The following is a 27,125-nucleotide window of genomic DNA, read 5'->3' as shown; positions in this document are numbered from 1 at the left end:
CGGTTTTCAGAGGGAATGAAGAGCTTTAGTCTGCAGGTCAGATGTCCTGTGTTGCATCTACTGTGCAAAACATGAATCATTGACCTCTGCAGGAAGGAAAGTTATTTGTTTTGCTGGGAAAATTCAAGGAAAAGCAAAGACGGAAGACTGCTACAGTTTTTCTCTGTTGGTTTGGCTCATTTCTTGAAACTGAAATGAGATTCTCAAAACGTCTCAAATCTCCAAACCAACTTGTACTTGTTCACAACCGAATGCCATTTCTCATTGCTTTTATCCTATTTCAATTGTCTTCATACATGTGTCAAGTCTGTCAGTGAAGTTTGCTAGTGGTTTCGTACACATAGACTTAGCACAGTCGACCCACGTTTAGCACATTTTACAATTACTCAGATCTTGTTGATCTAAACGGATTAGTCCATTCTCACACAGTGCCAAAGGGACGATGCTTTTTGAGGGCACTGACTGTTCATGTGAGAAATAAACTTGGTTTTGACCCACGGGTAAACCATTTTGGGAGAGATATGAGCGTCTGAGGTGATCCCTGGTTTTGTGCTGAAGCATCCCAGTTATTCTGAGAAAAGAGTGAAGAGGAGGAGAAGGAGCCAAGTAACTGAAAAGGATCTCTGCCATTTCTAAAGAATCTGCTTCTGAAGCATGTCTGATGAGTTGGGGAGGTGTGTGTGTGTGTGGGGGGGGGGGGACTGTTGTGCAGAAGCGTGAGTGTGTTTAGACAAATGACCTTTGAGTTTTGGGGGAAACACCAATAAAACCTCTCTGTTATGTGTTGATGAGGTAAATGGGGGCGGGTCCAACAGCTCTCTTTTTGGAAACTTGCCGAATGGTTTGTTGAACAGCGCAAGTTTGTTGTGGGAGGCAGCCGGACTCGGCCATGCGAACTGTTCGTTACATGAGGTGCCACTGTATGCACATTGATATTATTTGTTTGAAAACAGAGTAAAAGTATTCAAGGTGCAGCACTGAAGAGTATTTTGCAGTTCCCTTGAGACCACCTCAAAGGACGTCATGAAAATGGAACGTACCATTGTTGCGCGAGCGGTAAGTGTCTTGGGGAGTATTTGTAAGGATAATGTCATTTACAACCCATTATGAAGTATGGGTGGTACTGTGGCAAGGTGCGAGTACTAGCTCCTTACTGACTGGGCGCAAATGCTTCACGCACAGGGTGTGCACGTGACATCAGGACGCCCTCAGGACCCCCACGTATGCTACGCTCTGATTGGCTGATATCCTAAATTCTAACAGTCAGGCGTCGCACATGGGGTGCGCACTTATCACGTGGCCCAGAGTTTTATCTCTGTCGCATTATGAGCCACATTGGGCTTCTGTCCCTACATTGATCAGATCAGCGTGTCAGGTAAAGCGTTTTCCTCCTCGATGTTTAGGCAGAAATGCCCTGAAAACATCTGACTGTAGAGGACGAGGAAGAGGAAGAAACAATACTGTCTTTTTTCAAGAATTGGGGTTTTCGTTTCTTTAACTTTTGTGCTATCCTAGGCACTTTACCATTGGGAGTGGATTACATGAAATCCTCTCCACCTTTATCCACCTTTGTAATGGTAGGGATAACACGTCAATGCAAGGGGGGGGGGGTCATCGGAAAGCACAAGGGTTAGGTGAAAATTACTTCTCACTGCTTAATTTGTCTGAAGGAATATCTGTCAAACCGGGAGAAACTTTAAATATTAAAACTGTAAAGTATAATCAAATAAAACAAAAAGACTAATGAATAATAACAGATACACATTCAAATAGAAGCATTCTGAAAGAAAAAAAGACAGATTTTGAAAAACAAAACAGTGCAAAAATAAGAATAATTTATAAACATAATTTTACTATAAATATTATAAATTAAATATAAGCGTTAGCTTTTACCTAAAACAATGTAGAAATATATTTAACAGCCAAAAGAAAAAAAGTCCATTCTGAGAATAAATATATTTATTCTCAGAAATGTACTTTTGAAAAAAAATGACATTTACAAAATAATTTTATAAAATTAGTAAAATAATGTTAGGATATCAATCATGTATACAGTATTTATAAATATGCATCATTGATTGAAATTATTTTTTAAGAAATACTTGGCATATTACTTTGTGTTTGCTGAACTTTAAAATAAATCAGAATAATTTTGTTTATATTGAGCTTCGTATGTACACTAAATAAGTGATGACATCACTGACTTGTTGTCTTGATTGAGTTTATGCGGCTCTGTTTATCTCTGAAAGGTCATTTTATTGATCCATCTGCTGCCGGGGTGAGTCTGACTAAACTCTGATCAGCGAGCATCGATCTTGCATTAAACGATTGATCGAGCGGGCTTGGGGCCTGGGGGGGCGGGGGGCGGAGGGGAGGAGGTGGCTCATGGACTGTAAAACGAAGAAACTGTTTGTCAAATGGTGAAGTGATTAATCAGTCAATGAAAGCAGGACAGGGGTCCTGGCTCCATTCTGGGAGGGGCTCAGAATGAGGGTCATCTGCAGACAGCTGCTAAGGACGACACTGTGGGGGCCTCACTGGTACTTTATGGAGTTGTGTGCTGGGCGGGGGGCAGTACAGACAGAGACAGGGGGAGGCTGAACAAAATGGTCAAGAATGCCGGCTCTGTCCTGGGCTGCACACTGAAGTCCATAGAGGAGGTGGCGGACAGGAGGATGTTGGCTAAGCTAACATCCATCATGGATAACCCCTCCCACCCCCTGCACCCAACTGTAGAGGCGCTGACCAGCTCCTTCAGCACCAGACTGTTGCTCCCTCAGTGCAAGAAGGAGCTGTACCACACCGTGCTGAAGTGACACACTAACAGGTGTTTGTCACTCATTCATTGATTTACTTATTCTTGCAGTATTTGCTCTTCAGTTGTTTTTTTGGTTCTTACAACGGTTGTGTTTGTGTGTACTTTTACTTATCTATTTATTTTGTCTATTTTTAACTAATAAAGTCTACCTAATCTAATCATCTACCCAGGATCCAAACTTCAGGTGTTACCATGACAACCGGCTGCATCGCACCTGTGTGAAACATGACAGAACTAAAGTGTGAAGACTCTCAACAGCCAAAACAAATGGCTTAACAGACTGAAGGTACCTGGCTAACTAAAAACAAACCTCATCTGGAGATGAATCATGGGGGGCAGAAACAGGAAGCCACGCACCGAAGAAACCCAGAGGAGTTTTGCACCAATCCGCTACAGGTGATCTGAACGTTCAGAGGTCCTGGCTGAAATTTTCCAAAACTTGGAAATACAAAGATAAGATCAATGGCCATTTATCCATTGCTGTTTGTGTTGTGATTATTTGCCTACCTTAGTTACATGTATCCCAGACTGTTGCATAAAGGTGGATTAAACTGGTCCACTTAAACTGGTCTACCTCCGTCATTCTGTCACTGCGGTCCAGATGTCTGCAAAAATAAAAGTTTCCTGTATGCTGTTTTCTTCCAATAATTGTGAATAAAAATGCTAATGATGCGGTTTAAAATAATTTTAATAGAAATGTAAAGATTTTTCAAAAAGAAAGAGCATTCCAAAGACCAATTGAGCAATGAGTGGAGATTATTTGCAGGAGTTTCTCCTTTCAGTAACAGGAAGACACAATCCCATAATCACACATTGCTCATAACTGTCAAAGTATTTTAAGCTTTGATCAAGTTAAGTAAAAATATTTACTATCTGGATGTTTCAGGCTCAAATGGAATCAGAAACTAAAAGTGAAACTTTTTTTTTTTGCATCCCAGTCTTTGATTCAGGAGCTCTGAACATCCCAACGTCAGCCCCTTTCTGCAAACAACAAGTCAGAGAAGTTGCTGTCATGGCAACAGAAGTGAATGACAGTAAATAAAGAAATAGTAAATAAAAAACAGAACTTGGTTGTCTGGTTTATTATCTGCAGGAAGTCCTTCACTCCCACTTACAGCCATGGGGGGGCAGGAGAGCCCCACGGAGAACGCGATGTTCAGAGCTGATGGTTTCAGCAAATGAATTGAAAGACAAGAATTTGAAAAAAAATATACAAATATTATTATAAAAGGAACAAAATCTCCTCTAAATGTTTCCCTCCTTGCCTTCATGTTTGAAGAAGAGACAACTGCAGCTCTGTCTTCCTCGACAGCAGCCGTCACTGAAGCAGACCGCAGTCACATCAGGGGCCACCCCAAAGATAGACAAGGGACAATCCAGAGACTAAACATTAAAACTTTCATTTTTAAAAGCGTGTGTACCAGAGGAACCTCTACTAATTACAGTGGAGCTCTCAAAAGACATTAGAAATTAAAGCACAGCTGTGAGCTATCAGTCAGGTGAATCCTCCACAGAAGGGGATCCTTACTGTAAGAAAACTAAACCAGTTTTAGCTCAGATGGCAGCGCAGGCCCTGCTGATTTTTCCGTTCTGACTCATGAAAACTTTCCATCAGCTCAGTCTTTACCTGTCAGAGAAACACCTGAGAGAAGTGCTCGTCTAAACTCAAACTCTGAATTCCCTTCTGCAGGTGGAGTGGACGCTTCCGGACGTTCCAGCAGCATCTGGACGGGAGCAGGAGCGGAGCTTCATCTCAGCGGCTGCAGGCCTCAGATTGTTCATGAGAAAATGTTAGAAGATCGCCGAAGAACAACATGTATGAGGTCCAATCAGGTTCAGCCTAAAGTGAAGAAAAAAAACAATATAAAAACATTTAATATGAAAGAAACGCTGAAAATGTTTATAAATAGAGTTGAAAACTGGAAAAATGTCTTAAAACTGAAAGAAAAAGTTAATTTGAAAGATGAATTAATAAAAAACATAAACCTAATATTGTTTCTAAAAGAGAAGTAATGTTTATTTGTAACAGCTGCTGTTTTGCATCGTCTTCTTTTTTGTCCTTCTCACGGTTTGCTTTCGCTTTTCCGTTTACAGTTTCAATTCAGAATTTTTGTTTTTTTAGAGTGAAGGCTAATTTTAAGTGGGGCGGGGCTTTGAACCCATTGGCTACCAGAATATGATTGACACCGGGTGATACAGGTTATGGTCACGTCATTTCTGCTCAAAAACGGCGTCTGTTGTTGGCGCCGCTGGTGTCGTCCCTCCCCTGATGCGGCAAACATTGTCACCGTTGCACACCGGTCTGGTTTTCCATTCACGTCGAGCTGATCTTGATTTGACCCCAAAAAACAAGGAAGCATGGCGGTTCAAAACCTAACCAAACATTGAAACATCTGGAACTCAACAGATAAACCAGGGAGACCAAAGAGGAGAAGCAGAATGTGTGCAGCATGGAGGAGGAGGAATCATGGTGAGGGACTGTTGTGGCACTAGATTTAACCCCCATCTCCTCTGTGGTCAAAGTAACCAAAATCTGAGCCCAGAATCCGTCTGAGCCACAGTGACAAGCTTTCAGAGTTAGGCGTGTTTCAAAGTTTGGATGGATCCAGAAGTTTCTGCGCTGATCCTCAAACAGACGAGAGACTCTGAAGTGAGGATTTCCCCGATCTGAGGATCACAAACAGACACTTTCCCTCCTCACTGCACTAATCCTGCTGCAGATCAACCATTTAGACCTTTCAACCTGAAGAGCAGCATGTGGGCGGGGGGGATGGGAGAACATGTATGGCGGGGGGGGTTAATAGTTGAACAGCTGCTTATGGAACAAAACTCGGCGCACACTCGAGCACACGCCCATATGGCAGAGCGCCAGATAGGGAAACGTCAGGCGAGGTCACGGTGGGAGCTGGCTGATCTCCTTTCAGAGGTGCACTCAGCGAGGATTAACACCATGCTGTTTGTTTTTTCACTCAAAGGCTGCAGTTTGTGTCTTTTTGCCACAAGTCGCACATTTACACAAAACTTCTGGGTAAATCACGTGAGCCGCACAAGTCTTGGTTTGTTTTTAGACCTGCTGTTAGCGGAGGAGCTCAAACCAGACCGGGCCAGAAAAACCCCTCAAGGGTGAGAAAATTCACTGAGCACTTTCAGTTCCTTCAACCGTATTAAAATAGTATTAACATCAGAAAAAAAAGAGAATTTTATAGTTTTTATCTGGATTCACTGGACATCTTACACCACTATCATCAGTGATATAAACATCTCTTTGGAACAATTTAAAGGAATTATGTGTTTTTCCATTTTGTTTTGCAATAATAATTCTGTCATAAACTGAAGTTTCGACAGAGCGCATATGTGTGTGATCATTTTCCGTCATTCTTCTCCATCCTGCCTGCTGAAACCGCGCCCTCCTTTCTGTGGATGACTAACTGGTCAGTCCTGATGGCGGTTTATCCGGATGGAAGTAAGGTTTCTTGTTGGGTGTGTCCTGCCTGTTGTGGGATTACGATGACCAGACTGTCCCGTCCCGGGCCTCCTCCAAGCTGATGGCCGCTCCCGCTTGGACTCAGAGCTCCTTGTAAGCTCTCCTGGGGACCATCCTGGTGGAATTTCCAAATGTCACCACATTTGCTCATGGTGTGGAGAAGCGGAGGCTCCACTTTTGCTGCCTCTTTCCAAAGGAGATCCAGCCACCTTGAGAAGGAAACTCCCTGGTTCTCCATCTGTGAACCTGTGGAAGGTAAACAGCCACATTTAGAAATGATGCCGTCTTGATTCTTTATTCAGAAATTAAATTCATAAATCATTTTAGAGTCTAAATATGAAAATATATTAATAAAAATAACAATTGAATCTGTTAGTTCAATAGGGGCCCAAGTCCAAGAGGTTTGTTTTTCCAGGAAATGATTTTATTTGCATAGCTTAAAGGGAGGCTACACCAAATGATTAATACTTTACCCAGATTTAGCATCAGTTCATAGCTTACAAATGCTATAATATGAAACACCTCTCTTTTATCATTTCAGAGGACTAGTAAACTAAAGTCTCTGGACTTCGGCCCTTCTTGAATTAAACAGGGGTGCTGCCATATTGGATAACTAGTGCTGCCATCTATGGGATAAAGCTAAACCCATGCAAAAGAGGCCCAAGTCCAGGAATTTTGCACTTAACCCTTGTGCTATCTTAGGCACTTTACCATTGGGAGTGGGGTCATCTAGACCCACTAGACAGTGCGCTGAACCTTTTTTCTTCAATGATTTGTGATCTTCACTGGTGTCCATGGATTACATGAAATCTTTCCACCTTTATCCACCTTTGTCATGGTAGGGAGAACACGTCAATGGGAGGGGGGGGGGGGGTCATCTAAGACAGCACAAGGGTTAAATGTCAAGCATAGTCAATACATAACAACAGATTTGGGACTTTTTGCACACAATCAGATAGCTTTTCCCTTGAAGACCATAGAACATATAATACCTTTTTAACCCTTTTAAACCCTTTTTACTCCCACTGCAGGTCCTCCATAGACTCCAGACCTTGAGGCCTGCAGTTTGACACTCATGCCAAAATAAACAGGAAGGAATACAGAAGCATCACAAAAATATATGTATTTATAAATATACACAGAAATGATCACTTCAAATGAATGAAAGACAGAAGACTTTGAATTCAACAACTACTTTCGAGACCTGTCATCATTGTCTCATCAAACTCTGAAGACTTACTATCTTTCCGTGTCCATCTCGCTCTCTCTCTCTCCCTGTAATCGCATGGGCCGTGTGTGTGTGTGTGTGTGTGTGGGGGGGGGGGGTGTCTAGTGATGGGGCCGTGTGACAGCAGATCAGCGTAATTCCTCCCAGCAGATGCGGGCCAGATTGAATGGATAAAAATGTTCGACGGGAGCTTCTGAACAACAAACGCCTGTCTGGGGGGGGGGGGGGGCGACACATGCATGTGAGGGATTGAGGGGTGGGGGGTATTTTCCTCTGTGAACAGGCAGTATTAGCAGCAGGACATTTCACCGGCCTCCAAAGAGCTGCTCCCAGCTGCTGAAGTTCTGCCGGCAGAATGGAGGCAGCCTATAATCTACTCTTCATCAGATCCTGCCGAATGATCCCGAGCGGCCGCAGTGAAACACCCAGAGCATCATGGGACGGTGGCTCTCTGCTCCTCTGCCGGTCTGTCTCTGTTATGTTTTGGAATCGGTTTTCTGTTTGGTTACCTGGTTGCTCGTCCCTCCTCTGCAGGTGTGCCTGATGACAGACCAGCGGCTCATCCTCTTCATCGTGCCCTGATCCTTTCACTCACAGTGGCACCAGGCCCAGGTCTGCCCAAAGCCAAGCAGCTTTGTTCTCAGGAAACCTTTCATGAACTAACCTCTCAGTGTACTCAGTGTCATCTTCACATTCTGAATCAAAACCAAAGTAAAACTAACAAAGACAAACTGCAGAAATATAGACTTAAGATGATTGGTCATGAAATGCGTGGGTGGGGTGGGATTATATAAGCTTTCTTCTTCCCACTCCTTTTCAAACAATAAATCAAGCTCTACTTTACTTTAGTTAATTATCTCTATATCTAATTAAGCAAATGTGATTTAAGTGAATTTTTGGTTTTGTTTTATTTTCTTGCATTTCAATATTTCTGTAATGACCTTGATAAATATGTGTAATTTCTTTATTGCTTTGACTACAATGCCTGAAATAAATCAATAATATCAAATCAAAATCAAATTATTGGAGAATATATACACATTTGCACACATAAATAATTCAATTATAATTACTGTTGGTCATAAACAGACCTGTCAGCTGTTCTGCATAAAGAATACGACACAACCAGACCACTGAATAGTAAGTTTGTCAAAAGGGATTTATTTAAATGCTTTAAAGTTAGCTGGAGGAAGCAAACCTCTATGATTTATAATTTCCCACCACAAATACAGATTATTAAAAATATTCACCAGTATTAATAAAATCAAATGATAAAGATTAAGTATGCTTACATATTAACTACGTAAGTAGACTTACCGTTACTTCAGAAAGCATTATTTTATTACATCACAGTATTAAAATTAGATTAATATTGTTTGTCATTAGAAATAAGACATATGAGAAATTGTTATTACATAATCGCATAGATGATCATCTGGATAGACATTGTAGATGTAATAGAAGAAGATACAGAAAAAGCATTTGATTGAAAGGATCCAAGCTTCGATGATAAGTGGGAAACGAAGGCAGCAGATATAAATTGTTCATTGAATTGCCTTGCAATTCTGAGGTCCAAGAAGTGGTCCTACCTTTGGTTCTTTGGTGAAGAAGCTGGCTGGATGGGAGTTTTCCAGGTCCTCCTTCAGAGATTGGGTGAGAAGCTCGGTCACCTGGAGAGACCTCGCAGTAGAGCCACTGGTCCTCCACGTCCAGAGGAGCCAGTTGAGGTGACTCAAGCATCTGGTCCAGACGCCTCTTGGACTTCGCGCTGGGGAGGTGTTCCGGGCATGTCCCACTGGGTGGAGGTCCCGGGGAAGACCCATAACACTCTGAAGAGACTATGTCTCTTGGCTGACCTAAGAACACCTCGGGGTCCCCCCAGAGGAGCTGGACGAAGTGGCCGGAAGGAGGGAAGTCTGGGCATCTTTACTTAGACTGCTGCCCCCGGGATCCGGTTCTGGATTAGCAGTAGAAGACGGCTGGCTTTACAGTTGGAATAGAATATAATTAATGAAATGTATTAAAAAATTAATACATATAAATGTAGTTATTTCACAGAGCAAACATTTTACTTTTCCAAAACTCAAAAGGCATAAGCGGAAGAAAAGAAAAAGGAAACGTTTTTTCTTTCACAAACGTTTTGGTTTTGACTCGAAGAATTCTGCTTTTTCAGTAAGCTAAAATCCCCTTTGTCATTTTTATTTACGCTTTTTTTAGTGCCTGTGATTCTTAAAGAGTCTTAGAGGACATGATCTGCAAAAATAACTAATAGTTCTCAATGGCAGAATTACATATTTCATAAATAATTAGTTCTTTAGTGTGCAAACAGTTATATACTGTCATTTATGTGGATATAGTTCATTCTGAAAGGCTTAAGAAAAGAATGATGTAGACGCTTTCAAATGTTTTTATACTTTATAGAAATATTTATTACGTCGCCATGTTCCAATTTTAAAGGTTAATATATTTCACCTTTGTCTATTATTTATTTAGTCTTCAGATCTGATACAAAGCTGCTCTGAAAAGAAACAAAGTGAGGCAGACAGCACCTCTGACTCACTGTAGAGGGCGCTCGTGAGTTCACGTTTGTTAATTAGTGGTTGCTAATAATGCATGTTACTTCCCCCTTCTGTTATAAGATTTGACAATAATCCAAAAGTGCAAAATGTTAAAATGAAGAAGATAACAACTTAAGAATGGTAAATGGTGGATACATATACATATACAGTACTTTACTACCTCCTTAAGAGACCCAACGCTTTCCAATTTACCCATGAACACACACATTCACACATTGATGCTGGCTCTGCTGTCTAACACTGGTGCCAACGTACAGAACCAATGTGGGGTTCATTGTTTTGCCCAAAGGACACTTGGGTGAGAAGGGAGGGAATCAAACCTACAATCTTCGGATCAGAGGTTCACCGCTCTACCTCTGCACCTCAGCAGCCACTGTGACACGCCCCTTTTTTAATGACTCCCACTTCAAAAACAAACCATATTTCAAAACTGTTCCCATTAGCAGATTTAATGATGTCAATAACGTTTTTTATTTTCAGGTATTTGGGTGGAGTTAAAATAAATTATACCATGGTCCGTTTGAATACTCGATTCTGATTGGCTGCTGGGTATGCGTTAAAACCTGATAACCGCACGGTGAAAAAAGAAGTTCCGGTCGGCTAGCTTAAATGATATGTATCACTGCGCCGGCTTCTGTAAAACAACCTTTTGCTTCATCATCGGGGCAAAAACAAGCGGTAAGCGATTAACTTTCCCTCTGAATTGATGCTTTATTCAACCCATCGGGACGATCAGCATATATATATCGCCGAATCTTAACTGCAGCGGTGGTGCTGCGCGACGCGGACTATATGTTACGTGATGCGGCGCGATGCGCCGCATCACGTAACATATAGTACGCTGTTTATGAGAAAAGTGATACAAATCGGAAAAAAAACCAAGAATTAAGGACTAAAACCTGGTTAATATGTATTGCTTTTGTAAGTGACCATGGTATAAGCGGGTTAATGGCCTTCGAAGTGTGCGGTTACTACTTTTTAACGCACGCCGTGGAAGCCTGAACCGTCCGACGCGAACATCTTGTTTTCATATAATATTCGGGTTTGGTATTTATATTAGTTTAAGGGTTTAATAACATCATGTAATTACACTTTTTTAATTGTTTGAAATGATTTAAATCTCATACAAAATGTTGTCTTCATTACTTTCATTTTTTTAATGTAAATTAGGTTTGTTTATTTGTTTAAAGTTACACTGATGAATTGTCTAACTGGTTGCATCATTCCTATTTTGTCCTAACAAAAAAGCGTTGTTGCCTAGCAACATGCCCTAATGACTCCAAGGCATCATCATGTTGGGATTTATGTCATGTTGCTAGGCAACATGAAATAAAGCTCAAAGTCAAGACACATTGATGTCACCAACTGCCTGTACCTATGACTATACCAACCTGATGTCACCAACTGCTTTATGATGTCACTGCCAACCTAATCCACTTATACACGTGCTAACCCAAGTCAGGTTGACTCCCCTGAGCCTTCACTGAGAGAGGAAGACCTTCGTAGTCTTTTTAAAGACTGAAATTCTTCTCTTCTCAGTGTTAAAGCTTTTTGAAAACCATGTTTCAAAATCAGGGCAGTTTTCTTAGGAAAGTCGCTTTCCTTGGAAGCAAACATCAAAATCCTCCATTTCACAGTGACCCACTAAAAGTCATTGTTCAATTTCATGATGATGCTAAACTCAAGCAAAGATGCGGCAAAAGGAAAATCTCTGATTATGACAAAGAATCTGTAACACCGACAAAGAAAAGAAGGGAACTTGAGTTTCCTTCCCTAAAGGATGAATCTGCATTCTATATTCCTGACCATAACAGAAAGAGAAAAGCAAGCTATCTGGAACAACCGCTGAACAAAAGATTCAGAGGAAACCCAGCTGAAGAAGACAACCCAAAGCTTAGATTTGAGGCTAAATATGTAGAACTGCATCCACTCGGTGAAGGAGGTTGTGGATCTGTGTTTGCTGGCTATCGCAGATCAGATCATTTGGACGTTGCCATCAAACACGTCCCCAATAAATACCAGTACTGCAAACACGTGGATGAAGAGGGAAGACAGTTATCTGGGGAAGTGGCTGTGATGCTGAAACTCAGGAGTGGAACATCACACTCCGCTGGCAGCAGAGCACCAATCGCCTTGCTAGACTGGTATGTGCTGCCACATGAGCTGATCCTGGTTTTGGAGAGACCAATGCCAGCCGTGGATCTTCAGACTTACGTTGAAGAGTGTAGACATTGGTTTGGAGAAAAAGAAGCCAAGATGATCCTAAAACAACTAGTAAAAGCAGCCATTTCCCTTCAGGACAAAAAGATTTTCCACAGAGACATCAAAGTGGAAAACATCTTGATAGACATGAGTTCAGGCGCCCCACAAGTCCGTTTAATTGACTTTGGAGTCAGCTGCTTCACAGAGACACATTCAGAATACACCACCTTTTATGGAACAGAGATTCACGCCCCTCCAGAATGGTGGTATGAACACACGTACAGCGCTAGACCCACAACAGTGTGGCAGCTGGGAATTGTCCTGTTTGAATGCCTCCACAACAAAAACTTCAGTTCAACTAAACTCATGGAGAAAAAGCTCCAACTCAGGCAAAACCTTTCCAAAGACTGCAAAGACTTTATGAAGCAATGCTTCATCCAAAACCCAAGAAGGCGCCCCAGTCTGGAACAGATTCTGCTTCACCCTTGGCTCAAGTAAAACATTTTTATTTTTTATTTTTGTTTTTTTTGGCTCAAGTACATTTTTTTATTTTTTTATTTTGTTTTTGTTTTTTTTGGCTCAAGTAAATTCTAGAATCAACTCCTCAGCCCAGAGCCACGTGTGTTCAAGTTACAACAGATACTGTAGAAAAAAAATAGGACTTTGATGCCCAGAAGGAGGTGATGATGTTACAGCATCATGATAAGATGCCAGACATACTAGAATGTACTTTAGTTATAGTAATTAAAATGTTTAAAAGTAGAAAGGTATAGGAAATAGAAAAAAACTGTTGTATATAAAGAATGGGAATAAAGTCACTGACAGTACAATGTACTTTAATATTGTACTATAATATTTAATATAGTAAAAGAAAGATAAACTAACAAAATAAATTAATGAATATATTATTAACAGAATGGAAATGAGCTCGTCGACATAGTACATCGTACTTCTGTATTATAGTGACAGGTCAGCTAAAATTTAGACTAATCCAAAAAAGTCTGGCAACCAGTTCTGGATAAAACTAATCTTTCTTGGGATTGAACTCTGTTCTGTTATGTGAAAAAATAAATAAATAAATAAAAAAAACCTGTAATAGCCTTTTGTCACTGGTGATGAAGGTTGATTGGTGATTTTTTCTTTTTTTTCTTTTTTTCTTTTTTTATTATTATTTTATTTTTGAAACTCCTGCCTGTTTATGTTAAGTTGTGATGTTAAAAAGAAAATATGGGTTTGTAAACATTTTGATGTTCTATTTTTCATGATTGACTGTTTTCACTACCCAAAAAAAAAAAAAAAAAAAAAAAATTAGACTGATCGAAACGAGGCAAAAAAAAATGATGTAAAAAATCTGCAAACACATCATAGTTTTAAATTAGCGAGCTTTTCCATTCATTAGTGGGTTTTTCTCCGGGTGCTCCGGCTTCCCACACAAAAAAAGTAACTCCGCCAGAGTGTTTTTTTACAAGCACACTGCCGGTCCCAAGCCCGGATAAAGGAGGAGGGTTGAATTTGTAACTGTAAGAAAACTGAAAGTTAACATGAAAACAATCATTGGTGGTTCTCAACAAGTTGAGGTTGTTTTGCTAAAAACCCAAAGAGTTGAGGTCACTGCATCCCTGTGAAACAGAAATATCAGAAACAACCAAACTGTTTTTTTTTAGAAAGCCCTTCTAACTATCACCCTCCTTCCCCCCCTCTCTCTAACGTCCCTCTCTCTTCTTCCCCTCTTTCCTTTTCCGTCCGGTCCAACACCAAAGATTTTCAGACATGATTGAAATTAATAAAGTTTGGCCTCAATTACAAAAGGGGTTTATTCAGACATACCTTTGGTTTGTCTGAAGTTTAATAACCCCTCTTGTTAAAGTAAAATATGTCCAACACAAGAGGCCCTCAGCTCTCATCTGTTTGCCCAGCTGTTGGACAGGACAAGGTTAAAAAAAAAAAAAAAAAAAAAAAAAAAATAGAAAGCCCTTCTAAAGTAATGTCCTTGGACCTGCACACAAATGAACACAAAGAGGTTAGTGCAGCGGCGTTGGATGGGCTGCCCATCTACACCTGGGGCTGGGATCAGCCCTTCCCTGGCTCTGGGACGGAACCACCCTCTTTTGGCCCCCGGTCGCTCTGGGTGTCATCAGCTTCGGCTGCGGGGTCTGGGATGGGGTGGGGGGCTTGTCTGCCCTGTCCTGTGGGGGGGGGCGTTCTGGGGGGAGAGGGAGCCCACTATTGGTACGGGACCTTGGGGGTTGATGGGTCGGGCTCTCCGCTGAGGCAATCAGCGGTTGCCCCGGCTGGTTGGCTGCCTCGGTCCCGTCGAGGCCTGACCAGAGCTCTTCCAGGGCCGGCGCTTCGGGGTGGGGCCGGCAATTTCTGGCTCCTCTCACTCTGTGTGGGGTGGATGGTGCTGGGCCTGGGGTGTGTATGGGGTCCCTGGGCTGGGGGGGCCTGGCCCCTATGCTGGGGGGGGGGGGGGGGGGCAGCTGCTTGACCACCGGGGGACAGTGTACCAGCTGTCCCTAACTTACCTCCTTCCTCATATAACCTCATATTAGGGTGAGGGGGTGGGGGGTTTAGCCTGCGATGCCCCTTGGGGGGGGGGCTACTTGGCAGTGGTCCCCCCTCCCATGGTTGCTGCATGGAGTGGGCCCCCCCTCTTTCGGTTTTATTTGCACCTTAGACATGTAGGGCCCTTGGTAGGGGGGGTGCTTGGACATCACTGCCAGCAAGCAGCAGATGTCCTCCTAGCACCCTACCCGCCAATTTTAACCGCACCTTAGACATTTAGGGCCCCTTGGTGGGGAGGGTGAGGGGACATCACTGTGAGTAATCAGGAGATGTCCCCTCAGTGCCCTACCCGCCAATTTTAACTGCACCCCCCTTAGTACACACCCCTCCCCCCACAAAATATACATTCCAACACACACACACATGCACACACACACCCTCACAAACACACATACATGCACACACATTTTGCAAGGAAGGTGGGACCTAGGACCATCTGTCCCCTACCCCTTCCCTGGTGGGGGGTACGGGGCCCTTGGCAACGGCGGCCGTGTCCCCTGGGTGCCGGTTTCCTGGGCCCGGCGGTGCTCTCTCCGCGCGGGGGGGGTTCACATTACACCTGAGCCGGAGGTGTCCGTGTCCATGGGGGGTGGGTTCTGGTCCTTGCCCTAAGTGCTGGGCCCCGCCAAATTTCCAACAGTGGCCGAGCCTGGTCGGCCCAAGTTTGCAACACCCCTGGTGGGCCCCCTTTTTCCCCAGGGTGCTCCCCTCCTGGGCGGGGGCGGCTGGCCCCTGCCTTGCTCCTCCCTGGACCAACCGTGGGCTGGGTGGGTGGCTGCCTGGAGTGCGGAGCGGTTCTCCCTTGGGGGGTCCTGGCTCGTACCTAGGGTTGGGGCGGGGGGATGCCCAGAATGATAAACAACCAGTAAACATGCTGCTCTATGCTGCTTCATGGTCTTACCCCCCCCCCCCCTCCTATTATCACCCTCTTACCACCCCCCTCTCTCTAACGTCCCTCTCTCTTCTTCCCTTCTTTCCTTTTCCGTCCGGTCCAACACCAAAGATTTTCAAACATGATTGAAATTAATAAAGTTTGGCCTCAATTACAAAAGGGGTTTATTCAGTCATGCCTTTGGTTTTTCTGAAGATTAATAACCCCTGTTGTTAAAGTAAAATATGTCCAACACAAGAGGCCCTCAGTTCTCATCTGCCTGCCCAGCTGTTGGACAGGACAAGTTAAAAAAAATAAAAAAAAGAGGTTAGTGCAGCGACTAGAGATGTCCTGATCTGATCACATGAACATGAGAAGTTGGGTCTGATCATGTAGTTTCAGACTCCCACTGCTCGTCCGAGCTGGAATCTGGATCAGAACTGACGGTTAGGGTTAGGGGTTAGATACTTCGCCAATTTTTCTTGCAACACTAATATTAGCTTGGGATTGTGAGGGGCTGTAAGCTAGCGGGAGAAGGTGTAAACAAAGGGATGATGGGATATCAGCGGAGAGTCACTTCTCCACCAACAGGCCCGCCCACATCTCAGAGGTGAATTTCTGGTAAACTCCCTCCCGCTCTGCAGAAACTATGTCTTAGAAAACGTCACACGTTTTTTGATTTTGGCTAAAAACGGTACAAGTGTAATTAAAAGACCTCTGGGAACGCTTTGACAATAGAAAAAAATATTATTAGAGGGTGACTTTAAAGTAGGGTCTTCACTTCAGGGTGACTGAGGGCCGCATTCTGAGATGTTTTCCAACATACTCTGCTCTGGCATGTTCTAATTGGCTGGACACACCTGAACCAGGTAATCAGCCATGAGTAGGGCAAGACTATCTGGAAATCATAGAGCAACACCAGCCCTCGAGGCCTGGAATGGCCCACCCCAGACCCAACAGTAGCTAGGATAGGCTCCAGCAGCCCTGTGACTCTGAAAGGGATTCATTGTTTTCTGAAGATGGATGGATGGATGCATGGATTGATGGATGGATGGATGCATGGATTGATGGATGGATGGATGGATGGATGGACGGATGGATGGACAGATGGCAGAAAGTAAAGAAACATTCTCTGCAAAGGAAGAATTCAAAAAGAACCGTCCTCTGATGCTGTTACCTCCGTGTGACAAAGGAAGCCTTAATGGCGTTCTAAACCCCCCTCCTCCCCCCTCCGGGGTTTGGCCGGACTCTCACTTCATTGATTCAGAAACTGTAGAACCTGAAAATGAAAAGCTCTCAGGACCTTAAGAGGAACTCGGCCCACCGCTGCGAGGAAATCCCAGTGATTCTCTGTGGAATTGTTAAAGCTGTTTTCCAGGGATGAGAACAAAGGAACAGAGAACCCTCCGTCAAGCAGAGAGGAAACACTAACAACAAATGTTGCAGGGATTAGATCAAACGTTCATCTTCAAAGCTTTCTCTGTGTAATGATAACAACTCCCATAACAAGAGGAGCTGAAATGCTTGTAATAAAGAGGTCCAAATCCAAGAGGAGCATCGGAAATGAGACAACATCCACACAAAACATATCTGGCATCTGTCAGGAAGCTCCAAGCTCGCCGAGAGTGAAAGGAGATTATGCTTAAGCCTAAACAAGGCTTTTACATTTTTCTAAACCCTGCAGGCATAATCTAATCTTATCTGTCTCAATCCAATTTTTTATGCTGGCTACACACAGGATTAAAGGAGTGCAGTTTGCTTTATAGGCCATTTGACAGGGAGGCGGCATCTGCTGCTCGTGGCTGGAAGATGTGTGGCTTTAAGTGGAGGATCAGCCATGTCAGAGTTGCATCTTCATTTTGTTTGTGGTCACGTTCCTATGATAATCATATTATTCATTCCTCCTCTATAAACTCTGAGTTCAGGATTTCTGTGACGCTGACGTTTACCCAGCTATCGATGAGTGAAGGCGAAGTCCGGCCTGGACAGTTCCTCCGTCTATCAGAGGGCCGCGCAGAAACACATTCACACCTGAGGGATCATATAAAGTCAACATATTAAGCTTACTTTTGGACTGTAGGAGGGAACAAAACTGAAAAATGCATGAGGAGAACGTGCAAACTCCACACAGAAAGGTTCCAGATGGGATTCAATCCACGGTTTTCTCACTGTGAGGCAAGAGTGCTGACCACTATACGGCGTTTTCAAGGCACAGAAGTGCCAATTGTTTGAAAAGTGATCATGGAGGACAAATTAGTAATTGTGTGCGGCCGGAATGCCCAGGTCTTTCATTCATAGGAACAGAGCTGTGAAGGAAAAGCCTGGAGCAAGATATGAACGTGCCACTCATGCCCAGAGTGAACGTAGCATAATAAGTGTTACATAAACTTCTGTTTGCTCTCTGCTCACTTATTTTACCACGTTTTCTTTACTAAGACAGGGGCAAAGCAGCACTTTTAGGAGCCAAACTCTGGAGCTCTCCTCACTGGGTGGATTGGTTACATCACACGAGACTCCGGTCCTAAATCTGATCGGAACTGAAGTGCTGCTTAAGGATCCCAGAGCTCTAATCTCGTGCTCATGTTCTTGTTCTTAAGCCTGTCAGCTGCTCTCGCTCTCCTGCTGGCAGAATCAGAAGCCAATCAGCAGCTCTGATCTTCCTGTCCTCCTGCTCCTCAAACCTGCGGTTGGTCACATGTTCTTTTTTCCGACTATCCGTGATGTATTATAAACTCCTTTCAAAGGTAGAAATATTAAATATTTTTAATGTAACTGTGAATTTTCTGCTATTTAAAAAAATGATTTAATAATTGAAGCTAAAAAAAAACACCAGCTCTTCTCCGATAAGTGGCGCCTTTATGTAACATTTTGTGATCCCATCAGATATGAAACCCTGAAGAAGCTGCCTGGAAGAGTTCAGTCAGCCTGCAGCGATGCTTCAGCTGTTTACAGAGGCTGTTTGAATAATGATATGGTGGAGGTGGGGAGGGGGGGGGGGGTGGCAAACAGTGAGAGTGAACAAATATTTGACGGAGGACAAACAGCTGTTTGTCAGGATGCCATTAAGCCTGCAGGTTGCATAGCACCTTCAGCTAAAAGCATCAGCGTGCCTCTGATAACAGTCCTCAGAATCAACCATTACTTGTTCAAACACAGCAAAAAATGTGTAAACTATGTCAGGAAATGTGCACCGAATATGCAAACACAAAGTGCTAGAAAGGCTGCTGAGTTTCAACTGTTTCCTTCTAATCGCAACCGAGAGAAAGTTTCTCCCAGGCTGATCGCTGCTGATCCTCAGCTTCCTGCGGCGGCGGTGGATGATGCTGCGGCCGCGCTCTTGATGAGGTCATACCAGGTGACCACAATAAAGCAGGAAAACTGGCTTCACATCAGCACAAAACAACCCAACAGGTCACATGACCGCAGAGTTTGGCCACCTGTCATACACTGAACTTTGCAGCTCCCAGTGGAAGTCTTTGAAGTGGGCACGCTCTGATGTTTAGGTGTTATAATTTACTTTACTTTATTACATTTTTTTTTTTCATCTCTGTTTGAAAACCTACATTGGACCATACGTTTTTATGCACTTTGCATAAACGATGCATACTTTCATGCACTTTGCTTGTTTTTCAAATTCTATCTTCATGTCTATGAAACAAAAGTTTCTTTTTGCATTTTCCTGAATCTATGGATTCGTAATCCAAGGGTCCTGTAAAAACAGCCTATCAGAGTATTCTTTATTGATTGTTCAATTTTATTTTTTGAATAGTGACACATCAAGTAATTACTAATCATAGACATTTCTAAGAATAATTTCTCAACTATTGCTTCCTAAACTTGACATTCTAGACCTTATTTACTTTAACGCTCCGCCAACTAACATTATTTAGATGTCGTTTACAACAGTCGGTCGTTTTGTTCTCCGCTGCCCTGCATGACTCACCACTGTATCAGCAGTCAGGTTGGTTTTCCCCATCAGTCACAGGACGGCTCATTTTTAAATGCATTCATTTGAATTGTCCTCCATATTAAAAGCAGAATCTAGTCCCTTTCAACTCACAACACAACCGATCACATTTGTTGTCTTGTCATAGAAAACCAGGAAACTTTGCCTTTTGCCTTTAAGCCCCCAGCGAATAGAATATTTCTGTCCTTGTTTGTATTTTGTTTCGTTTTGTCTCCATGTCTGTTTTGTGCTTCGATTACATTTGTTTTGTACCTGCATTGTGATCAAAGATCTAGATTTTCAGAAGAGAGCGCCTCGCGACTCACAATAAAGAACTCTAAAACAGAAAACAAAACCAACGACAAATGATTTCTAATGACGAGACGTGTCTGTTCATGAAATTCCTCCCATGAAGCAGCAACTGTCAGACGTTCTCCATGTCTGCACGCCAGCAGATGATGAAGATGATGCCGATTGGTGCTCAGACAGATGTGGTCAAATTAAATCAAACTGTGTAATGCATGCAGGTTTATGAATACAGCGGTGAGCGCTAGAAAATGATGCTGTTTTCCCACTAAAACCACAAAAGTTTGACCTTCAGAAATGGATGTGTTTAAGCCACAGCTCTTTAGCCCTCCATAAATGTCACATAATGTTTCTGGTCTTTAGCGGCGCAGGATCATTAATTCTCCCCGCACTGGGCGAGGCAGGGAAACAGCAGCTGGATCACTAAGTACCTCCATTGGAGCAGCAGAGTAAACATCATTTAGACTCCACAGTTTTTCCACTGAGAAGGATTTCATGTTGATGAAGAGAGACCTTTCCTTAAAGGGCAGTGAGGCAAAGTGTTTGATTGATGCTTCATGGGCCGTTAGGACTCAATCCACCGATGGAAGGGGTGGAAGAGTGAAAGGCCCCGTTTCAGCCGTGATCATTTTTTATCTCCACCAAAGAACTGCAGTCATGCTGATGCTCGGCGGTGCAGCTTTTCTCCAGTTCCTTCTGACCTGACAGAAATTCAGTGCTTTTGTGAGTGATGCTGTAAATGCTGCTCAGCTCCAGCCGGGAGCTCGTCGGTCGCTCTCAGCCGGTGGGTTTTCCCTAGCGAACTAAGCAGACCAGCCCAAGACCTGCTGTTCCTCCATCTGAACCCTGTCTTTAGTCCGGCACGATCTCACCACACCAGAGATAAATTTGATTTCATCTGATTCTTCTCTGCTCATGACACCCGTGGTGTTTCCTGGTATTTTACAGATGGTACGTACTGATGTTCTCAATGTCTTAGAACCTTGTATACTCAATCATTAGACACGTAAAGTCAACTCTCTTGGTGAAGGCCTTGCTCATATGCATCCATATGGGGGTTAAAACATATGGCTAAGGCAGGTTGGGGTTGTCTGGGCCTGTGGAGGCTCGTCGAGAGCAACGGTTGTATTTTAAGCAAAGTGCAGGTGTGTCTTGTAGTTCCCTGGTGGTCAGCCTATAGGGATATCATAAAAATGGAACGTACCATCATGTGTGTCATGTGTGGTAAGTGGCTCGTGAAGTATTTATAAATTATCATGTAAATGGAACGCACGGATGATGTGCAGGTAATGCTGTCGTACGGTGCCCTCCCTCTATGCTTTAGTTTATAGTAGATTGTGGTCATAGTGAACACTTATGCAACACATGAGGGTGAGTAAAGCCGAAGTTAATGAGATGGAGACGTGTCGTACTGCGCAAGAAGCCCGTTAGTGCAGTTCATGAGATAAGTGTGTGCAGCCTGACTATTAGAAAATAGACAATCACAGAATAACTTGTGTGGATATGTTGAGCACCTACGCATCACATACGGACCTTGTGCATACAGCATTGGTGCGAGGTCAGTTAGGGGCAAATTACCCCTTCATTTGCAGCAAAAAATGTGCATCTAGTTTTTTTTCCCTACGCGTTCGCCAAGCGGTTGTAGACCTCTTGCTTTCCTTCTGCTCTGATGGTCAGTGGGATCTTGAATCACTTAGTGCAGGAAAAACTGGCTAAAATACTGTCCCTTTCCTTCCAATCAGTTATCAACAGAAAGGACAATAATATTGGCTGTGGATGCCAAACAGTGTAGTCAGGTGACCATGACCTCACGGTCTGGACAGAGTGGTGCAGTCATGGGTTCCAGCAGACTCTCCTGACCCTCCAAGGTTTTACAAAGACAAAACAACCAAAACCAATCAGAGGGGAAACCATGAAGGGGCAGAAGGAAAAAAAAACCCACAACATTAACACAAAGTAACATTAACAAAAGAAAACTGTAAGACGGGCTGCACAATAGTGGTTAGCACTCTCACCTCACAGCAAGTGAGCTTTCTTCAATTCACAACCTTTTAGTTTGCATGTTTTCCCATCGCATGTGTGGGTTTTTTCTAGATGTACGTGAGTCTGTGTGATTGTCTGAACTGTCCAGGGTGTACCCCACCTTTGTCCCTCGGTAGCTGGGATAGGCTCCAGCAACCCAGGAACCCCAAAAGGGGTTAGGTGGAGTTTAGAAGATGGATGGAGGTTCAATTAATCTCCTGTGAACTTTACCAGCCTCCAGCCTATTTTCTATAATAGTAGCAATCTACCAAACACTTTTTAAAGGTGTAGCAGAAAAACACCAAACTATCTGAGGTCAGGATAGACCTTGATGGCGTGGTGTTTCCGTCACTGAGGAACGTTCTGGATGCCCTCTGTGGATGCGATTCTTCAGACGGGACGCGGAAAACACCTTCGTTCTCCTCACAGCTTGTCGTCTGCACAGCTCGTTTGACGCTCTCATGATTGTCGCAGCTCTTTTTACCGACCGGATGGTAACAAATTTCATTTTTCTGCTTGACAACACCCGCATGAAGAACACGCACGTTTAAACAGACACACACCTTTGTACCACCTCCTATGCTCTCCAGCGCGTCCTGATGTCATCACGGCCCTGTGGAGTCACTTATTAGAAAATGTAAAAATGTGTTCATTTTTATCCAATCACATTCACTGCAGCTTCCGGGTCATTAAGCACACAGACCCTCCGAGGGGGGCGCGCCTGGCCTGCTCTATTATTTGGAGGAAACAGAGCAGACATGCTGGATTCATGTGCAGTTGTTGATGTGACGAGCGCTCACAGCCTCGCGTGTTTTCACCTGCAGGCCGTCTCAGCTCTGGCCTTCTAAACAGTCTTTGAGTTTTTTTTGCTTCTGTCCTTTCTTTCCGACATCATAAGCTTATTTTTGTTGAGTTTTTTCATACTTTTACATTTTAAATGTTTTTGTTTTTACATTTTCACTCCCTCCTCTGCTCCGTTCTGATCATCCGCTGTCAGACAAATGGATCCAGGAACGTCTTTGTTTCCTCGTCTGAGCTAGAATCTGGATCTAAACTGTACGGCTGGATGGCTACGATATTGCTGCCATTTTTGTTGCTCCGGTTATGTTGTGCTGGGATTCTGAGGGGCTTTAAGTTAACAGTACAGCACTCAAACAGATGGATAATGGGGAATGGGGGCGGGTTTGCTTTGTGCCAATGGTCCAACCCGCAACTCAGACGTGAATTTCTAATGAAATCCTGCTGCTCTGCAGAAACTTTTTCCTAAAGAAACATTATTTTTTGGTTATTTGCTAAAAAAAAAATCATGATTAAAAGACCTCTTGGTTTTCATAAAAATCTTCTCTTTTATATTTTTCATGCGATTATAAGTCTTATCTCTGTCTGCTCTGTCATATTTTGTTTGTTTGTTTGTTTTTCACTGATGGTTTACATGTTTACACAGAGATGTTGTATCACATGACCTCAGGTCATGTGATCACGTGATTCTACAGAGAGTCACCGTCAGATAAATCTTTATGAGCGTCCTGCTAATTGACAAGGCTTAAATTATGAATTTAACAGCTATACCAAGAACATGTCTAAAATTTATAGGGAAAATCCCAAAAATGTGAACAGATTTGAGTCAGTTCATGCAGAAAAACTTCCATGAAACTGTCGACCCAACAGAAAATCTACTGTTCAAATGTTCCTTTGATACAAACACAGAACTGGCTGTCATAGCCTTTAATTGAATGTTTTAACTGCTGTTGCTGTCTAATATATGTTGCACTGTTGTAATACACCCACAGTAGATAATCCTCCACATTTTTAATCATGTTTTCCTTTATTACTCATTTTGTTAACATATTTTAAGCTGTGAACATTGCAGCTTCAGCTCCAGTGTTGATATTCTTTCAATTACCGTGACTCTTCAACCGTTTACACAATGAATGCAGGTCCTGTGCACGTTAGTCATGTGTTGCACACAGACATGCACGCTGTCCATCATCTGCCCAACACTCATTCTCATTTGTTTAGCTTCCTCCTGGCTCTCTACTGCTTCATTCTGTTTTTATTGGCTTCCTGTCATGTGACATGATTCGACCACGGTATAACAAAATGCAGTATATCTGAAAGTCCTTTCAAAGGTGCTGGGTTTTCTCATTAAACTCATCTTAGTTGACAATTGCTCCTGCTTGGCGGCCATTTTGAATCTGCCATGATATCAGAAAACTAAAGTGGGGGAACCTCTTTCTACGTTTGAAACCATCTATTTTTGTCTAAATTTTTTGTTTTCAGTTTGATATCCGTGTCAGAAGAACTAGAGTTGAACCTGCAGCCCCTCCCCAGATGCTGATGTTTAGGGGGGAAAAAAAATCAAGACAGAGGAAGGTCAGGAAGGGCTTTGAGGAGCTCATGTTAGAAAGTGACCCGCTGGATTCACGAAAACAGGCAGGATTTGTGTCCCACTTAGCCACCGGTCAACTTAAAAACGCGTGGAAGGACAAAAAAACGGAACACATCAGAGGCGGCAGACAAGGTCAGAGCCAGTGAGCGTGCTCTAAACTGCAGGAAGTGTGCCGCAGTCATTATCTTTTCCTTTCTGCTAGCTGAGCAGAGCACTGACCTGACATCGTAACAAATGGAGGGGAAAACTCTCTGCTCTGCTAAGAATGGAGAGTCAGCCGCTGAACCGTGGCATTCACTGAGATCCAACAGGACAAGAGTGGAGGGATGACAGGAAGGGGGGGGGGGGGGGGTACTAAAATCATGATGAAAGAGAATAAACGGAAATTTGTTTCTACTCTTAAAGAAATCCTTTTCTCAGTATATCAGTGAACTTTGCAGGTTATTTGTTTTCTGTACATGACTGACAGACCATCACAGCTGGAGATGCAGTGAGGACTCAGACACATGGATGTAGCAGATTTCAGAACATGTCCGATTTAGGCTTTATTTTTATTTATTTTTTGATATAACTGTCCCTGAAATATTTTTCTTGGATTTCATCATTAAATGACCTAATTTAACATTTATAATGGTGTTAAATGAAGGCATGGTCCAACCATTGACTGTATGTAAGAAAGAACTGGATTGAGTGACACCCCCCCCCCCCCCCCCTTGGTGTTCCAAACAGGAAGTACCTGCTGGTTCCAAGAAACCAAAAACCAACGAGTTCTATCGCTAGAGGAGACACGCCCGCTTGGGAAGCCTCACTGTCGTCCACATGACAATGCTTTCTATAGCCTTTGGTGGCATCTAAGTAGCTTTTATATAATATATAATATATATATTTATACAAATATAATTATGTTATATATTATATATATATATATATATATAGATATATCATTTGTTTTTGTCAAATAAGAGAAACAGTTAGCCTTAAATGCTCAAACTTTAATGAAACATGCATCGTTGCAGGACTTCTTTTAAATAAAGAAATCTTTACAGAAGTAGAGAAGGGAACAGGGAGCAGCCCGGAGTCGAACCCTGGTTTCACGGACGGAAGGCGCCGCAAACCAGCACGAGCTAAACCGGCTCCCTAAGTCAATAAAAAGAATAATAAAAATAACTATATAAAAAGTCAATAAATAATAATAATAATAAATAAATAATAAGTCAACATAAAGTCCAATAGATTTACCCAAAAAAAACAAAAAACAAAGAAAAACAATAGATTAACCCTACTGATTTATGTGAGTGATCAATTTGGTGTAACACTATTACAAGCTATTAGTCATTAGCTTGTGTCTCTTCTGTCCAGATGTTCCAGTGTTTCTCTGTTTGTTTGCCTTTTGCCTCAATACCCTTTCAGCATGATCATTTTGTCCTGTCTGAATGATGTGGGTTCATTATAGCAATAGTGATTAATTAAAGTCTTTTGTAAAGTTCAGCTTTTCAGGCAGAGGCAACAGTCTAAAACTACACATTTTTTTCTGTATTATTGCAATTTTGATAAATGTTTTTATTCAAGCTTGCTGATCTTACTCAAGATCAGTTTTTGTTTTGACAAAAACGTAACTTCTAAAGAGGAATAAGTAAGAGTATTTATTTTAGAAGTCCTTGTCTCTAATGTCCCGGCCCCACAGTGTTAGCTTGACTGCCTTCTGCCTGCTCCTTCCTGCCTACCCCTTTTTTTTTGCTCCTTCCTGCCCCTTCAGCTCTGCAAATCTGCCTCTTTTTGTGGTTCTGTCCTTTAAATGACCATAAATGCTGCCATCTCCAGTTGGCACTGAAGGTTTGGTGTTGAGCCCAGACGTCTGCCAGAGGAACGTTTGAAACGGTCTTTGTGTTACATGTAATTATAGTAAATTGATTATTTCTCACTTGCCTTTCTCTGGATTATCTATTGTGCTAACAGAGTTTCGTTTTCTCAGTCTCAAACTGTCTGCTGTACCACAACATTTTCTCAGTTCATGGTCTTTCCATGTATAAATAAGGAAGCAGCAAAAATCAGAAATGAGTGCATCTTTGCGGATCCGTGTCTAAGTCCAGTAAGGTCAGTTCAACAAGACAATTAAGCTGAGGTCACCCAACAATAGGCTGTACAGCTAACGTCATGCTTCGGAGACATTTCTGAAGTGATGTTTCTCTTTGACTTAATATTTGTTTTTGATTTTCCTCATGAACATAAATGTGTGTTTTGCAGACACTGATCTGTCTTCATATAGTAAAACATTACATGAATGTAGAAACAGAGATATGTTTGCATGAAAGCAACATATCTCTGAAAGCATTCATGCATTTATGCCTGCTTTAAGCTCTGGTTGCTCCTCATGGTGTGTGGTTTGTGTACCGACGTTTCCGTGCCTTCTTACAGTTCAGGGATTACTTTTTGTCAGATTTTTCTTTCATTTACTAAAAGCTTTCATCACATTTAAAATAAAATGTGAGCACTTGGAGGGTATGGCTCTTAGTGTAAGCATCTGTGGTTATTAAAAAAAAAAGACAAATTGAATTCTGCAGGATTGGCTGGCAACTTCCTGCTGTTAAATACAAAGATGGATTGGTTCTACCCTGCAGGTTGCTCCCACGATGCTTTTAAATCCACCTGCAGGAGGGCTGTCTTGGAACTGAATAGAATAGGATGAATTTGTGAAAACGGACCTTTATTTCTCCA

General features: G+C 42.6%; 1 protein-coding gene and 1 long non-coding RNA gene across 2 annotated transcripts; one reads left to right on the top strand and one right to left on the bottom strand.

Annotated features, from left to right (window-relative positions):
* Positions 1 to 2,428: 2,428 nt before the first annotated feature.
* LOC110015585 (uncharacterized) lies at positions 2,429 to 7,601 on the bottom strand. The gene is made up of 4 exons (XR_002290798.3): positions 7,295 to 7,601; positions 6,248 to 6,548; positions 3,326 to 4,658; positions 2,429 to 3,256 (listed from the first exon to the last, which is right to left on the bottom strand). It is a non-coding gene; the product is annotated as an uncharacterized LOC110015585 (long non-coding RNA).
* A 4,068-nt stretch (positions 7,602 to 11,669) lies between these two features.
* Positions 11,670 to 13,339, top strand: LOC144994470 (serine/threonine-protein kinase pim-2-like). Its single transcript, XM_078952369.1, has one exon. The coding sequence runs from the start codon at positions 11,670 to 11,672 to the stop codon at positions 12,807 to 12,809; it is 1,140 nt and encodes a 379-aa protein (XP_078808495.1). The 3' UTR covers positions 12,810 to 13,339.
* Positions 13,340 to 27,125: the final 13,786 nt, after the last annotated feature.

The sequence above is a fragment of the Oryzias latipes genome, chromosome 9 (assembly GCF_053564925.1).
Source record: "Oryzias latipes strain Hd-rR chromosome 9, Olatipes_Hd-rR_3.1".
Taxonomy (NCBI): domain Eukaryota; kingdom Metazoa; phylum Chordata; class Actinopteri; order Beloniformes; family Adrianichthyidae; genus Oryzias; species Oryzias latipes.
This window is presented reverse-complemented; position numbering and strand designations above follow the sequence as displayed.

Coding starts and splice junctions, on each gene's coding strand:
- LOC144994470 (XM_078952369.1), top strand. CDS start 11,670: ATGTTTCAAAATCAGGGCAGTTTTCTTAGGAAAGTCGCTTTCCTTGGA.